Genomic DNA, 14798 nt, shown 5'->3' on the forward strand with positions numbered 1-14798 from the left:
GACACTTAAACACACTTTCCCCCTCAGAGGATTACCACGGGGTTGAGGTGTACGGTTGTTGTGTTTTTTTTTCTTCAGAGCTGTGAATGAGACTCAGGTCAAATCCCAAAATACTCTTCGAAGGAAAGCTTGGCTCATTCAAGACACAAACAGAAGAGACAGACACGTAGTGCTGCTGAAATTGGATAAATAGGAGAGTCTGCATCTGTTCAGTTGAGGGTGTCATAATTCCTCGTGGCAGTAGCACATAACTTTAAACTCCTGAAAGGCTGATCAACCTATGTTACATCAAAACATTCAGGAAACAGGGCTTCCACTGAATCAAAGAGTAGGTGTATATCTTATGTTCTGTAAAGTCAATAAGGAGCGGTCTTCTCACTCTGTATCAGACAGTTGTTGGGTTAATATTCAGCGTCACAGTGAGGACCAACAAACCTGAACATTTAACTAAAACAGGAGAGTAATATGTCGCCTGGGATGCCCTCGACACTATCATCTGCAGGTGACTGACTGACTGCTTGTGACAGTTACTGAGGGATTGAACCAGAAAAGCCTCTTACCCTGTCTCTCCCCCACCCCTTCCCCCCTACTGGAGAAAACACACACCGTCCCCCTTCATAACATTTAACCTTTATTTCTAAAAAGAAAACAAATAGGAACCAACTCTTATTTCTTTCTTTAAAAAGTTTAATGAAAAAATATATTTTTAAAGATTACCTCTGTATGACTTTTGTAAGACAACATTTACAGGTATTCATAAAAAATGAGGGACACTTGACTTTTCAGGTGTTCATTCAGGAAGGCCTCAACTGCTTTACGATCAGCCACCTAAGGGAAATAAACTCAGATTAATTTTTTGATCACTTATGATTTAAAAAAATGTTTGATGTGATCAACACAAATAAAATCCTACCAAGCCGCTCCACTGTTCTAGGATGATGTTTCTTTAGGGCGTCAAAGAAAGCTGCTTTGACTACTTCCCCTCCTGACCGGAGAGGCCCTTGATAAAGCTCTCTCATTTTCTTCATGCTGGTGGGTTGAGCTCTAATCAGAGCATAGGCTTCATCATGAACCATGTCTCCAAGCTCCTCAGTTATCGCCATTACCTCGGAAATGACTCGAGTCAACTCTGCTCTGTTGTCATCCACAAACTTTGCTGTTCAGGGACGATGAAGAATAGAAGCACAGACATTGAAAGCATATAGGTTAATGATACTGGCATGGTAAAATCTGGTATGACGGCTCATTGGAGTGTTTTTTGTTCACCAATAGGTAATAATAAATTAATCAGATGACACAGAGCAGCAGCCCATGTGACAATTGTACAAACCTTTTTCTTTTCTGCTCATTCTTTTGTCAGAAACACTGACAGAAGCCTGAAGATATAAAAAAAGAAATAACAGTCCAGATTATGTTAATCATTATACCAGTCCAATGATTACTGTATTATTCTTTACTTCAGCATCTCAAAAAGTTTGTATCAACATTTGTGCCTTTATGATCCAATAATACAGGGTGTTTTATAGTTTAGCTGTATCTTGAATCTGATTGGAGGCTAAATGTTTGTTCTACAGTCTCTCTCAGTGACAAAGAGGCTTCCTGATGACCCGATTCAATGACGCATTTCACTTTCAGTTTCCTGCCAGGTAAAGGTCAAAGAACACTTGGCATACCTGTATCGATGTCCCTTTGGTTTCCATAAGTCTACCATCCACCAAGTCATTTAAATTTGGCTGATCTTAAAAAGGAAATGGATCAGTATTTAAAAAAATGAAAGATTAAAGCATATCAAGATTGATCAACCGAATCCCAAACAGCACTGAGTATTTTACCTGGGGTCAGAGAAAGAAAACTGAGTGCCACATTGTTGTTCTCACGTTGAGTACCGGTTTGTGACTCCTACAGGGCAAAGTTTTTCATACATATCAGAAAGAGACCCTCATCAGCATAATGCTACATGTGTCAGGATGAAATTAATGAGTGGTACCAGTCGTGTTAAGACTTGATGGACTGCATGACTAACTCCTTTCTTGTGCATCAGAAACACCTCCTCAGTGACTTTTAGGCAGTCTGAAACAGAAGCAAGGCACACTTACTGTGTGTAAATCAAAAGGAGCATGAATGAGTACACGCTGGCCTAGAACAATCAGCATGGCTCTGTCCATTTAAGTCAACTGTCCAAAGTAGAACACTCTATAATATGGGGTCAATGAGCTCAATATTACATAACAAATACCTGCCTTTAAAAGTAGGCCTCTTGGAAGGATCTCCATCCCAGCACCTTTGCATGAGGTCAACCAGCTCTTTAAGCCCCTCTACTTTCTGCTGGTCAATGTGCTCCAAAGGAGGTCTGTCCCCTAACGGGATCCTCACCTCCACTTGATTATAACGAGCAGCTACAGGATGAGAAAAATGAGGATGCATCAAAACATGCACAGCTGAGTGAGAGAATATGAGCCTGAAAACATGATAAATCATCATCAGTTCAATGACGCTTATTAGTAAAGCCAAATATTATTATCAAAGCAAAGAAACACTTTTTCCTATGTGTGTGTGTATTTTTCATGTACATTATAAGGGGGGATACAAAAATTCTGCCAAAATGAATCAATGAACAAATAAAGTTGTGTTGTACCTGGATAGGGCTCTTTCCCAGTGATTATAGACCAGAGCAGAATACTATAGCTGGTGAGTAAGGGCAAACAGGACATCAATGCCATTAATACAGTTTTTATTGTTTTATCTGATATGGGGTAATTGTTATTGTAGTTGATAGTTATTCTTAAATGTTTACCTGTAACTGTCAAAAGATCGAACAGGCTCATATGATAAGTCGAAAGCTTCTGGAGGCATGTACTTGTACGTGCCTCCAGTTTCCTCTTCTGTTTCCTTGTTTTTGCAGGAAGCACTGGCAGAAATTCTGCACAAGCCAAAGTCAGCCAGCTACAGAGACAGAGCGGAGACATTTCAACATGGAGCCCACAATTGGATTAGGCTTGTATTCAATTAAATCCCATGGTGTTTGGTCTGCTGCACACCTTTGCTTTAAGATCATCATTCAGCAGGACATTACAGGGCTTTAGATCCTGGTGCATAAGTTTTCTTGAATGGAGGAAGTTCATCCCTAAAGCCACCTCATGAGCCAAGCGGAAGACCAGGGGCCATGGTGGAGGGCTGCCCAGGTCCTCCAGGAGGGACTGAACAGATCCTTTCCCCATAAACTCCATCACTATTCCCTGCCGCAGAGGGAGTCCCTGAACAGGACCCTGATAGATGCCATAAACTCTCAGCACATACTCACAGGAAGCTGTCTCCATAAAATTAGCCTCTGCCCACACTCTGCTCCCTTTTTGCAGGCTGTTGAGACAAGAAGTAAAGGGCTATTTTATCTATTTTTAAGAATACTTAGAATGACTAAAAAATATAATGATTTATTTACCTAACACCATCATGGAGTATCTTAATTGCCACATCAAAACCCCAGTCCTTGTGTCTGGCTTTGTAGACATGGCCAAATCCCCCAGAGCCAATATGGTCCCAGTTCTCCAAGTTTTCAGGACCAATTGGCTGTGACTTGTGGCTCAGCAGCGCCATCTTGTGCTGAATTCAGGTAAACAGCTGCAATCTCGATAAAGGAGTTCAGGAAATAAAGCAGGGGTGAAGCAAAGATTTGAGAATATGAGTGGTCAAGAGTATTACATGAGCAATGCAACCCCCCAACACCAACACCCATGCCATGCGTGTTGTCTCAAATATCTTCCAATTAAAAAAGGAATACTTTGTATTTTTAAAATTTAATTTACCACCTTATTCCAATAATACCAAGTTCAGTTTGTATTTTACAGTGCCCGATGATTTGCTCCGCAATCCTGTATGCACTCTCAATCATCTTTATAAGATAGACTTTATAAATCCCATCACTGCTGTCTTTGCATCTCTTCACTGGCTCCTTGTATATTTTAAAATTGATTTTAAGATTTTACTGATTACTCTAAAAGCTAGCTTAGGTCTTTCACCAAGTTATATCTCAGAGATGTTGACGCCTTACAAGCCTCTGGTGGAACTCTGCTGGTCGTTCCAAAGTCAAGACTCAAATCTAAGGGTGATCACGTTTTTTCCATCAGTTTTCCACCAGTTTTTATTCACTTATCTCTCTCTCAGAACCTTTTTCCTCTTTCCTCCTGATGGGATGCCATCATTTCCCTCACTTGTTTATTTCCTCTTTAATTCTTTTATTTCTTTGCCTGTATAATATCTCACCTTCCTCAGCCTGATTTTCTTTTCTCTTATTATGTGCCATGTTTTTATGTGTCAAAGCACTTTGTAAACTATTTGTTTTCAAAGGTGATATATAAATAAAGTTTAATACGATTATATTATTATTATAACTTGAATACCTTTATTAAAAAAAACAAAATCAAAAGCATAAAATACTTAATAGTACACTTTTGTAAAAGTACCTTGAGCAATTATAAAACTACACAAATATTATTTACATTAGTGCTTGATTTTATAAATTTAAAATGTTTACCTCAATTATTCTACTCATTTCTTTGTGTATATCCTACTGGAACATTCTGTTACAAAGTTGCATTCTGTTGTACATTGGAAAGATAAATCATTTATGCTAAAATGGCTTAAACTAACTACATGGCTGGTTTCTGTGACTTGTTAAGTTAAGGAGTGCATCAGTCTCTGGATTTAATTTATTTTATTTATTTATTCTTTTTTTTGTTAAAATCAAATCCATAAAATGGGCCCATCCCTGACAAAACCTGAGCTGTTCAGTTTTGTCATGAACAGCAAATTTTGCTGGATGATATATTGTCCCACAATTATTGACAATAAACAAAATTATTGACAATATTATTTTGAGACCAAACTGACCACTAATACAAAAATAATAAATCATAATAATGCAATAAACCCATTCAAATACAGTTAAATTGTATTTCTCATGAGAACTTTTTACTATTGTAATTCTAATATCAAAAACAGTAAAAATAAAATAAGCTCTTAGTCAACAATTGCACTCAAATAAAAAACTGTATTTTAGTGCAGCATTTCTTTCGCGAAGCAGACAACTACACTTCCTGTAATTTCTGTAAATTCTCACTCATCCAGGTCAGAGTCATTCTGAACGATCCAAACCGAAGCAACTGGACTGTTCAGTTTGTGGAGACGTTTCTCTTCTCATCCACGAGGCCCCATCTACCTCAACAGCTTCATCCCAAACTACAAACAGTCCAGTTGTCTCTGTTTTGAGCGTTAAGAATACACTTTCTCTGTAAACCATTTTGCACTGATCTGTTTGTATTTACTTTCTCAACCAAACGCCTCGATGAGTGTTGACTGTCAGGACAAAGGCTCTCCATCTGCAGGTGCAGCTTCTTCTCCAGCTAGGAAAATTGGGTCAGGTGGTGGAGTTTTAGGTGGGCATGCCAGTTTGTTGTGTGGTCTCATTTGTTGCTGCACACTGGTTTGTTCGTGTTGATGGCTTTGCTCATTCGGTTTGAAGCTGAAATATTTCACAACAGAGCTGTGGCATTTTGCTTTACAATTGCCTTTTTCCTCCTAACTTCCTGCGTTGCCCCTCACGAGCTCCCTTGCTGCCCTCTGTGTGTTTATGCTAGCCTGATGCCAGCAGCCCGCCTCCCCCTCGGAGACAAAAATTTAGGATAACTGACAAGATGGTTCACTTCGTTCATTCCGCTATGGGACAAACACGCCCAGGTGCTGAGAGCGATGCACAGGATGAACCTTCTTGACATCCAGCCTGTTTGGAGGCAAGAGACGAGGAAAACACACATGCATGTGGCAATATATTGACGCCAGCAAAATTTTCGAGTTAATTTCATTAATCATATGATTAATTTACTTATTTACTATCCTCCCATGCCTAGTCATGGGATTTTGATTTTTTTAATGCCTGTCACACAAATGTACCTAAAAGTTAACTTAAAGTCCATCCTTTCATGTTGACAGTTTATATGCCAGCATGCCTATGTGTTAAGTAATATAATATTTATCAGGTAAAAGGCTAACTGTCAGGCCCTGTCATATCCAGCACATGTCAGGTTCAGTGTTAAGACCTTGACAGGGGTCTACTTGGATCCAGCTATAAAACTTCAATAAAACATGATAATCAAAAATATCGTTATATTAAATACATTGCACATATAATTTTAATGTTTTTTATAATCATAAAAGTCTTAAATCTTCCACCATCAAAGATGGAAAAAATAGAAAATGAATCTTTAATGTTTTTAATCCAAGGATAAAAACATGCTGAGATAGGAAATAATGCAATTCCCTACACATGCTTTAATATCCAGATTACTGAATATGAAAATAAAATCTTTCAGGTGTTTAAAGAACAGTGTAAAACTCGTTTTATTTAACAAGAAAGCTATAACTGTATACAGTGGTGTACTTTAGACTACTGCCAAACTTTATCAAGTATAGCTACACAGTACAGCTACATCATGCTATCATTATACAACAAGTTCGTCTGTCACGTAGGCACTTGATCTGATCAGGATAGCGTGCAAAACCTCACAACAGCCACTCTAAATACCTCAGCTGAGTTAATGCTGTGAAATTTTTACTTCATAACTGTCAGTTATGCTTTTACTCTAGGTTCATTTATGGTTTTAAGCCTCGTTAACTTTATTTCCTTTCCTTTACAGTAACTTCCTGTCGATCGTTATCTCGTTGAAAATGAATAAAAACAGCCAAAAAAAAGAAAAAGAACATTAAAGCAAAAAAGCCATAGCCTGGAGAATTATAAGCTCATCTGTTGATTTGTAACGACAGAATCAGGATGCTGTATTTATCGATACGACCAACGATTCTTTTCAGCTCTAACTTCGTCACAACAAATGACAAGCTCCGTTTCTGTATCTGAAGGCTAAAAACTACAGACAGATGAGTTACATGGCTTTTTAGACTTGTTTACACACTACATTTTAATAACTCTCTAACTTTTGCTTTCACTTTTTGTACACTACAAGTTTAGGTTCGAAACATAATTATATAAATTTATTATTGTTGCTTTTTGTGTTTGTTATATATTTCAAGCTAGTTTCTACTCACCACAGCCTGTCTCCCGTGTTTAGGATACAAAGTTCTTCGTTAACAGGTCTCTAAAATGAAGACCAAAGAATGTATAACAGAAGACACTACAAGTTACGGTTTCCTGCCTGTGCCAAGTGGGCAGAGCAGCCTGAGAGGCAGGGCAGGGGGAGGAGTAAACACTTGGGTAAAGGCGAGCCTGCAAGTAGTGAAAAAAAAGTGTGGGTCGACAATGCAAGACAAGGCAAGGCAGTGCAAGGCTGCTTGCATAAAACAACACATTAGTTGATTAAAACTTTGAAGCAATACAGCGTTAATTTAAAACTGGTTTTGAAAAGTTCAAAGATATCATGAAAATGAAATGAAGTTCAAAATAAATAAAACAATGTGCAGAGAAATAAAAATGGTAAAAAATTAAGGTAAGATCTCTTGTTGAAATTAAAATACTTATTTATACAGAAAAAAATCCCAGTGGCTTTTTCTGCTATGGTGTATGTGCACAATATGATTATTTTCAGGGTGTCAATAAACAATGAGGGACACATTTTCAACTTCCCTATGTCTGATGAGATGTGAGGGGAAGTCACAGATGGCTCATAGTTATTTTAATGCCGTGCTCTGTTTGAATAGGAATGAAAGATGAGATTGTCAAGATTTGTTCTGATCCTTTAAAACAATGTAAAGGGAGACAATTTCCAGATAACCAGAAGGTCTGTCTGCTGTATTCCTCATTTAACTCATCTAATCAGGACAAAAGAGGAGATCCCTTCTTAAGCTTGAATATCAAGGTTTTCAACGCCCCTGTGATTGTAAATTGAAACTGATAAAACTTCACATTTGATATCAGAGTAGAATTTTAAAGTAGAAAACTTGTCTCATAAGAGCTCATTTTGGTGTTCAGACCTTTTTTTTTCAGACTGAGTTTTATTGATTACCACTCTGAATCCACCCACAGTGGAACGTATGACAGTCAGTGCACTGCTGAATGTGTCTCAGCCAGGTCAAATTCAGAGGAGGAAGCAGAAGCTCTAAAATGTCTAAAGTAGTCAGGTCAAGAAGGCAATGAACATTTACAGGAATGAATAATATCCTGCTTTGTTAGGCAATATTAGAAGTTTTTAGTCATTTAGTCATTTGTGCACATCATAGTAGCAGTTTATCATTCCTTCAAACAAATTGCCAATGCTTTTGTGCACCCTCAATTGCTTTCATACAGTTCTCTGCTGTTTTATAAGATTATCATTTTCTTATGTCATGTCAGTCAAAATGAACTATACCTGTGCTGAAGAGTCATTCCCTATAAAACTAATAGTTCTCATTTCATTGCTCGAGTCACTACATACAAAAAATGCTGAACTAGCTGTCAAAATCTGTCAAGCAAATGTTACTTCTTTATCATTTTTCCCTGGAAATGTCTCCTAAAATGAAAAAAGTTCTCTCAGGTGAACCTCAGCTTTCACTCAGCTTTCACTCACTCACACAAAGGAGGGGTGTGTGAAAAAATAGTTGCAGTCAATGATAAGCCACTCCTCCACTATCATTTAGAGCTGAAACCAATGAACCCTCACTTGGCTTGCATACATGGACTGAGCAGAACATAGTGTGTACCAATACTGTGACACAGAAGTGGAAGGTCAGTGTGGTGACAGAGGGGTGAGGATGTGGAAGGAAGGAGAAGGAAACAAAGCACTGGAAAAGGAAGAAGAGGCCAAGTACATAAGCAGATTCTTGATGAAATTAGAGCCACAGTTGTGGACCATGTTGTCAATCATGGCCTCAACTTGATCAGAGAAATGCACCAAAGTGACCTGGAAAAGCTGTACGCAACAGGTGTGTACTGGTCAGTATTTTAGCACTAAACAACCTGCGCTGCACTACTGTCATTGTGTTATACATGAACCTCACGAGACAAGAATTTGTCCTTTTGTACATGTTACACTTAGACTGTATTGTATTTTACAGTAGTGTTACAGTAAAAATTTGCCATATTTACAGTATGGTACTGTACTGCAGCATTTTGCAAGTGGTAAGCTCTGTTATTGTACACTCTAGTGATATAGTTTAATGCTGTATACCCGATGTTTACTTTACATTACTGTAATTTTTCTTTGCACCACACAGGATCACAAGACAGCCTGGCAGAGGTGGAAAGGGGCCTTTTTAACTCCAGAACAAGAAGTCATTTGTGCAATGGTGACTGCAAACAATGCCACAAGATTGAGAGATAAAACATTTTGAGTATTTTTCAGGTAGTGTAGACAAGATCTGACTTTTTTTTTCAGTGCATTTGAAAACACTGACAAAGTGAAGTGTTATAATAAAACATGACAAAGCCATTTGACTGAACGAAGTGTCAGGACTTTTCATCTTGATGACACTGACACTTTCATTGACATGAATACTTGCTTTTGAGGAAGGAACTATCCATTTTGAGCAAGTGGCATGCTTTTGTAGGTCATCTTCTAGGTTTTGAGAAATGCACTAAGTGTTGTGCAAATGTTGATAGTGATGTGAGAAATGCACCAAAGGGACTGAGAAAAACTGAAATAATCTAATGTCCATAGTGGATTGGTTTTTCCAGAAAAAAATCAAAGTATGATGTATTGGAGTTTTTTGTTTGACAATATCGAAATTGTGATTCTTTGTGAAAAAAAAGTGTTTTTTTTTTTTGTTTTCAAATTCACATTCTTCATTCCAGTCTTTGTTTATAAACTGGATTGGAAAAAGTTACCACTTTTCTCCAGGAGAGGGTGAAATGTTTCTCACTGACTCATGTGATGTGCATTTTATGGGAAAATTTGGCTCCTGGTATAGTCTGCAGAAATTATCATCATCATTTAACTTTTTCTCATGGTCTGGTGTTAAAAAAGCAAACTAAAAACACGAAAAAACATAGATATCAAAGAATTGCAATTGAAATTGAACCAGCACCCCAAAAATCACAATAGTGTCAAATCATGAGGATAGCATATGGTCCCAGCCTTACTGTTACATTCAGACAAAATCCTGTGATAGGTGCACTTTATTAACGCTTATACATCAAAATTATAAAGTTATCCTACAAAAGCTGACCAGATGTATTGGATTAATGTTCCCCTAACAGCCCTGGAGCCAAGATATGTGCTCAGCCATAAAAAAAAAAAACTTCAGTTAGCATTTTCTTCAATAGAAAATGTGTATTTATGAAAATGTTTGTGCTACAGTATCAAATGCTTCAGAATTAGAAAATGTTTTTTATGGAAAGAAAATTAACAACAGGAAAAAAAATACAACACTACTACAGCCTGCTAATGAATTCCCACTGCCAAACTTGACCAGCAGAGCTCTAAACATAGACTCTTCTGGGCATGTGTCATTTATTGCCTTGGCTGTATGCGTGGAAAATCTCAGGAATTAAAATTCAGCGTAAAGACATAACCAGTATTCTTATCAGATTTCAAAACAAGTTCAAAACTCCTCACAGTGCCTTTACAAACTCTGATTTAAACCCAACATGATGGTTCTTCTAGTAAAAATGTAAAAGTTGAATAAAAATTGTTTTGTGAATTTTGTAATAAAGCCCTCTGCTCAGCCTCTCTTTCTCCATACTTCCTCATCACTCTATCTTGCTACAGTTCGGTGCCTGCTCAAGACAAAGCCATGCTGAGACTGTTTTGTGTCTGAATTATTAATGCCAAACACTACTGAAAAAAACCCCACAGTCTGGAGCACATGTCTGTGAACATGACAGCTACATCTGATCTAAATTATATGTGCATAATCAGGCATGCACAGCTCGTTCATTACAGCGAGGTGAGGCATCCTCACTTATATCCCATGCTGCCTTGCAGCTTCAGCCGGCATCGATAGGCGCGGTCTGCCCTCGCTCCCAGCATATCCATCGCTTTCTCCCCTCCCTCTTCTCCACCCACCCTCATTTACACTCAGCACAGTGTGAACCTCTTTTACCGGTGGCTGCCTCTCTGCTGCATCTCTGTCCTCCTGCCTGACTCTGTCCTTTCCAAACTGACTGTTCCTCTCCTTGATTTGCTTACTTTGCTGAAACACTGATGAAATGTACCACAGAGGCTTAATTGAAAGGGGATTGCTCTAAAGTGGAGTGAAGAGGTGAGGTGAGCGTCAGTCTTTTGAGGAGTGCTTCAGACCGGGAGGCATCACTGATCAAGGTTGTATCCTCTGGAACAGCGACAGGACAGCCTGAGAAAGAAAGACGGAAAACCCACGTGCAAGCTTGGATGTGCTTTGTGTTGTGAGGAGCGCAGACGTAAAAGAAGAAGGGAGGCAGGAGGCAGTGACAGAGGGAGGGGACCATTTAGCAAGAGGCACCCCAGTCACAGGGGTTTAGGGGGAGGTGGGTGTGGGGTCTGTGGGGAGTGTTTTAAAAGTGAAAGGAGGAGTAGGAGGATCTGCTCTGCTCTCAGATCAAAGAAGGAAGAAGGAAGATTGCTTTTGCTCAGTCTGAGGAGTCGCAGAGAGACTGTGGAGTCTCAGGCTCTCCAGAGACTGTGGCTTTACAGCCTGAGACCAGAGGCTGTCTGCAGCTCTGACCAAGGGAGGGGACCAAGGGCACAGAGTGGAGGGGGGGTGGCTTCATCTGGACAGAGGTGAGCTTGCATTCTGAACAAGACGAACAAGGAAGAGGATAACGAAGAGAGCGCTCCGGGAGATTGGCAACATTCCTGTTTTCTCATCTATCAGAAGGAGGTCCAATCATGGCTGTCCAGCTCATCCCTGAATCTGCCGTGTGTTTGCTCATGGTGAGTGTCAGAGGGGTAAAGTATTGCCAGCGCTTTGTATCGTCTGCCTTTGTTTCTTTCTTTCTGTCTTTCTCCCTCTGCTGTATTTTTCTCTCATCACTCTGTCCTCATGGCAGGAGGTGAGCTGTCATCTCGTTAAAAGAGATGTTTGCTCCTCCCCCTTACTACCACTCACAAACCTGACATCCTTCAACAACTTCCATGTGTGGTGAATACTCCAGAAACATTTTCTTTTGTAGCCAGCTCCAAAAAGCTTTTGTCTAACATCTCCACGTGTTCAGCTACTGCAGTGATCAGGTGTGGGATGAATCTCTGCAGACCAGTGCCAGCCTAACTGAGGTGTCTTCACAAGAGGGAGATGGATGTTGTTTAAAATTTCCTTTTCTACAGCGTGTGTGTAGATGGAAAGTGGGGCAAAAGACGCTCAAAGGTTTGTTTGTGTATGTGTGTGTGTTTCTCAGCTAAGGATCATTTCACATCCTCAGACTGAATCAATAGACTTACCCACATAGAAAAAGTGTTTATCTGGAGCATGTGGCAGATGGTTTGTAGGATCTTGTTAGCACAGAAAAAAGTCTCTCACTGACATGAAACAGATTGGCCTGGCCTGGTTTAGTCCGGGCCATAGAGAGTGGTGAAATAGAAACACACAGCATGCTGAAAACCACTGAACTCCTCACTCTCCTCTGTCCAGTGAAACAATGGCAGTGTGGCTTTGCCGCACGCGGAGAATACAGATCAGACTCAGACCTCTCCTGTGATTATGATCAGCCTCAGAGGGTCGTACGTGCACCCTGCATGCGGGGTTGACTCTGCATAAGGGGGCATGTTCTGCTCATTCTCATTCTATGGCCCTGGCATTCTGCAGTCCCAAGGGGAGTCATGCATCGCCGCACTACCTGCTATCTCCACCTGTCATGGCTGTCTGTTACTATGGCAATAGGCCATGCACCCAACTCAAGGGGCGAGGATGCAGTTAAAGAATTGAGGGAGGGAGAAGAGATGATGGACAAGGACGAGGGAGAAAGGTGAAAAAGGCAGTGTGAGTGATAAGGTCAGGAGGAGAAGTGGGAGGGGAAAGAGAAGTGAATTTATGACTTTAAAAATCCATTGTTCTGACTTTTTTGGCTTTGTGTCATCTCATGTTGTTGGCAGGCAGCTGGTGTCCCTTGACTCCATTCTGCTCTGCCTCTCCCTAAGCTAATGGCATTAGGATAGAGGGCGTTCTCTTACAAGTGCTCTTACTGTCATAGCTGTCATCAAAGGACTTTTTACTGTCAACCCACGTCGCCCAGGGAAAACAGCTTACTATCACAACTCCTGCCTCTGTCCCATTTTTGATTACAGCCCCACGCGCAATTTTCTCACCATCAGAGCTGCTTTTCTCCAGCTGGCAAGCAGCAACACACTTCTCTTTGGACAACAGTGAGTGTTTTCTTCAACAGAGATTTATTTTTGGCAGTAAGGCCAACCAAGGCTAGAAAAAACAAGCAAACCTAAATCTACTCCATGTTGAATTTCCCTTCAAGCACACGCTGAAACAGGTTGACATCGGATAAGTAATTTCAGAGCTCAATGATTTGTTCACAAACTGTGTGGCATTTGCATTCATGCTGACATGTTCAGGGCTTGAACCTATCTGAATTATTAACAGGAGTTTGCGCACTGTGTGTGTGTGTGTGTGTGTGTGTGTGTGTTTGTGTGTGTGTTTGTGTGTGTGTGTATTGATCTTGCTTTCTTCCTACGTGTATTAATATTTCAGGTGAATGTGTGATTATCTTCTGCTGTAATGGCAAGAGCTGCTTTAATTAATATAAATCACACTGTCAAGACAACAAATTACATAGATAGATAGATAGATAGATAGATAGATAGATAGATAGATAGATAGATAGATAGATAGAGATAGATAGATAGATAGATAGATAGATAGATAGATAGATAGATAGATAGATAGATAGATAGATAGATAGATAGATAGATAGATTATTCTCTTACAGATATAAAATATTACGCTCCTTGTCCTCTGAGCTTCATTTTCTTGTATTAACGTGATTGGCCTGGCCTTGCATTAAATCAGACATAAAACAGAGTGCTCTCCTGCCTGTCATTCAGTCCACACCAAGAGGGAGAGACTCTCATAAGAAAATTATGGCCTGTATCTTATTGTTTAGTGACATACTATGAAAGCTTGATGAATGAGTCCTACAGGAAAAATTAAAAATGCACTTTATCTGCATAAACTGATCACACACGGGCATACTCTTTGCATAAGCTGGATTTTATGCTGCTTGTAAGAACAGATGCAGATTCACTATCTTTTCCTGCCTGGTCTGATGGCTTTCTGTTTTAGGGGAGGATAAAAGGATCAATAACAAGTCAGCCGCAGTTAGGACACACAGAGGAATCCTGCCATCTGATATTGAAACAGATCACAGACTAAATGGATTCATTTGACCTCAATGGGACATGCTATAGCTTCGCGACTCTTATCTCTATCCCTGGGATTTGACACAAGCCTTATTCAAGCTTTATCCTTCATCTACCTGAACTGCACTGGACTCAGTGGTCTGCTTAGATTCTGGTCTTCTGTGATTACACACTAGTCTCTTTCTTTGTGCTTTAAACTTGTGTGTGAGTGGGTGTGTTTTCCCATTGTACTTAAAATAAGAACTGGGGCAGCTTTAGTGTGTGCCGTGTTTATCAGTGAGCTGATTGGCTCCGCTCTTGAGGGCTCTGAGATGAGCAGCTCTGAGCAATCTATAAAATGGAGTTACATCCTGAAATGCAGTTAAATACCCCCCCAAAAAGTCAAATGAACTGTTATTTTTTTTCAAAGAACTCTTTTACATCTGTAACTTTGATAGGTACAAGCATGAAATGATCCAACTATATATCAAAATCTTGTTTTCTATGCTGTAACCAGGGTTAAATAAATTTGCATTTGAAAATTTCAGTCTAATTTAT

General features: G+C 39.6%; 2 protein-coding genes across 4 annotated transcripts in view; one reads left to right on the forward strand and one right to left on the reverse strand.

The window, feature by feature from the left end:
• Positions 1 to 717: 717 nt before the first annotated feature.
• LOC141796672 (receptor-interacting serine/threonine-protein kinase 3-like) lies at positions 718 to 7195 on the reverse strand. 3 transcript variants are annotated; one of them, XM_074677910.1, is made up of 13 exons: positions 7096 to 7195; positions 3440 to 3618; positions 3039 to 3357; positions 2880 to 2943; positions 2795 to 2840; positions 2636 to 2685; positions 2241 to 2396; positions 1988 to 2070; positions 1833 to 1899; positions 1674 to 1738; positions 1331 to 1376; positions 914 to 1156; positions 718 to 828 (listed from the first exon to the last, which is right to left on the reverse strand). In XM_074677910.1, exons 2-13 carry the CDS (start codon positions 3592 to 3594, stop codon positions 821 to 823), a joined length of 1302 nt encoding a protein of 433 aa, XP_074534011.1. In that variant the 5' UTR covers positions 3595 to 3618; positions 7096 to 7195; the 3' UTR covers positions 718 to 820. The 3 variants fall into 3 exon arrangements, with proteins under 3 accessions (XP_074534011.1, XP_074534009.1, XP_074534010.1); XM_074677908.1 differs by having other exon boundaries at positions 2795 to 2943; XM_074677909.1 differs by having other exon boundaries at positions 2795 to 2943; positions 3440 to 3625; positions 7096 to 7194.
• A 4266-nt stretch (positions 7196 to 11461) lies between these two features.
• The window catches only part of frmd4a (FERM domain containing 4A), a 109764-nt gene continuing 106427 nt past the window's right edge, over positions 11462 to 14798 (forward strand). Inside the window, exon 1 of the mRNA XM_074676972.1 lies at positions 11462 to 11831. Coding sequence (XP_074533073.1) covers positions 11787 to 11831 — 45 coding nt within the window. The 5' untranslated portion in view covers positions 11462 to 11786. The remainder of the gene's footprint in view (positions 11832 to 14798) is intronic.

Source organism: Halichoeres trimaculatus, unplaced genomic scaffold, assembly GCF_033239565.1.
Source record: "Halichoeres trimaculatus isolate MK-OKI-2021-1 unplaced genomic scaffold, fHalTri1.1 fHalTri1_scaffold_10, whole genome shotgun sequence".
NCBI classification, from domain to species: domain Eukaryota; kingdom Metazoa; phylum Chordata; class Actinopteri; order Labriformes; family Labridae; genus Halichoeres; species Halichoeres trimaculatus.

Bases quoted from the DNA above. Each gene is read 5' to 3' on its own strand.
- LOC141796672 (XM_074677908.1), bottom strand. From the start codon at position 3,594: ATGGCGCTGCTGAGCCACAAGTCACAGCCAATTGGTCCTGAAAACTTG. The intron at 2,071-2,240 runs GCAGGTATTTGT...CTTCTGTTTCAG, and splicing joins CAAGAGGCCTACTTTTAAAG to ACTGCCTAAAAGTCACTGAG. The intron at 1,377-1,673 runs GTATGCCAAGTG...TTATATCTTCAG, and splicing joins CCAAAGGGACATCGATACAG to GCTTCTGTCAGTGTTTCTGA.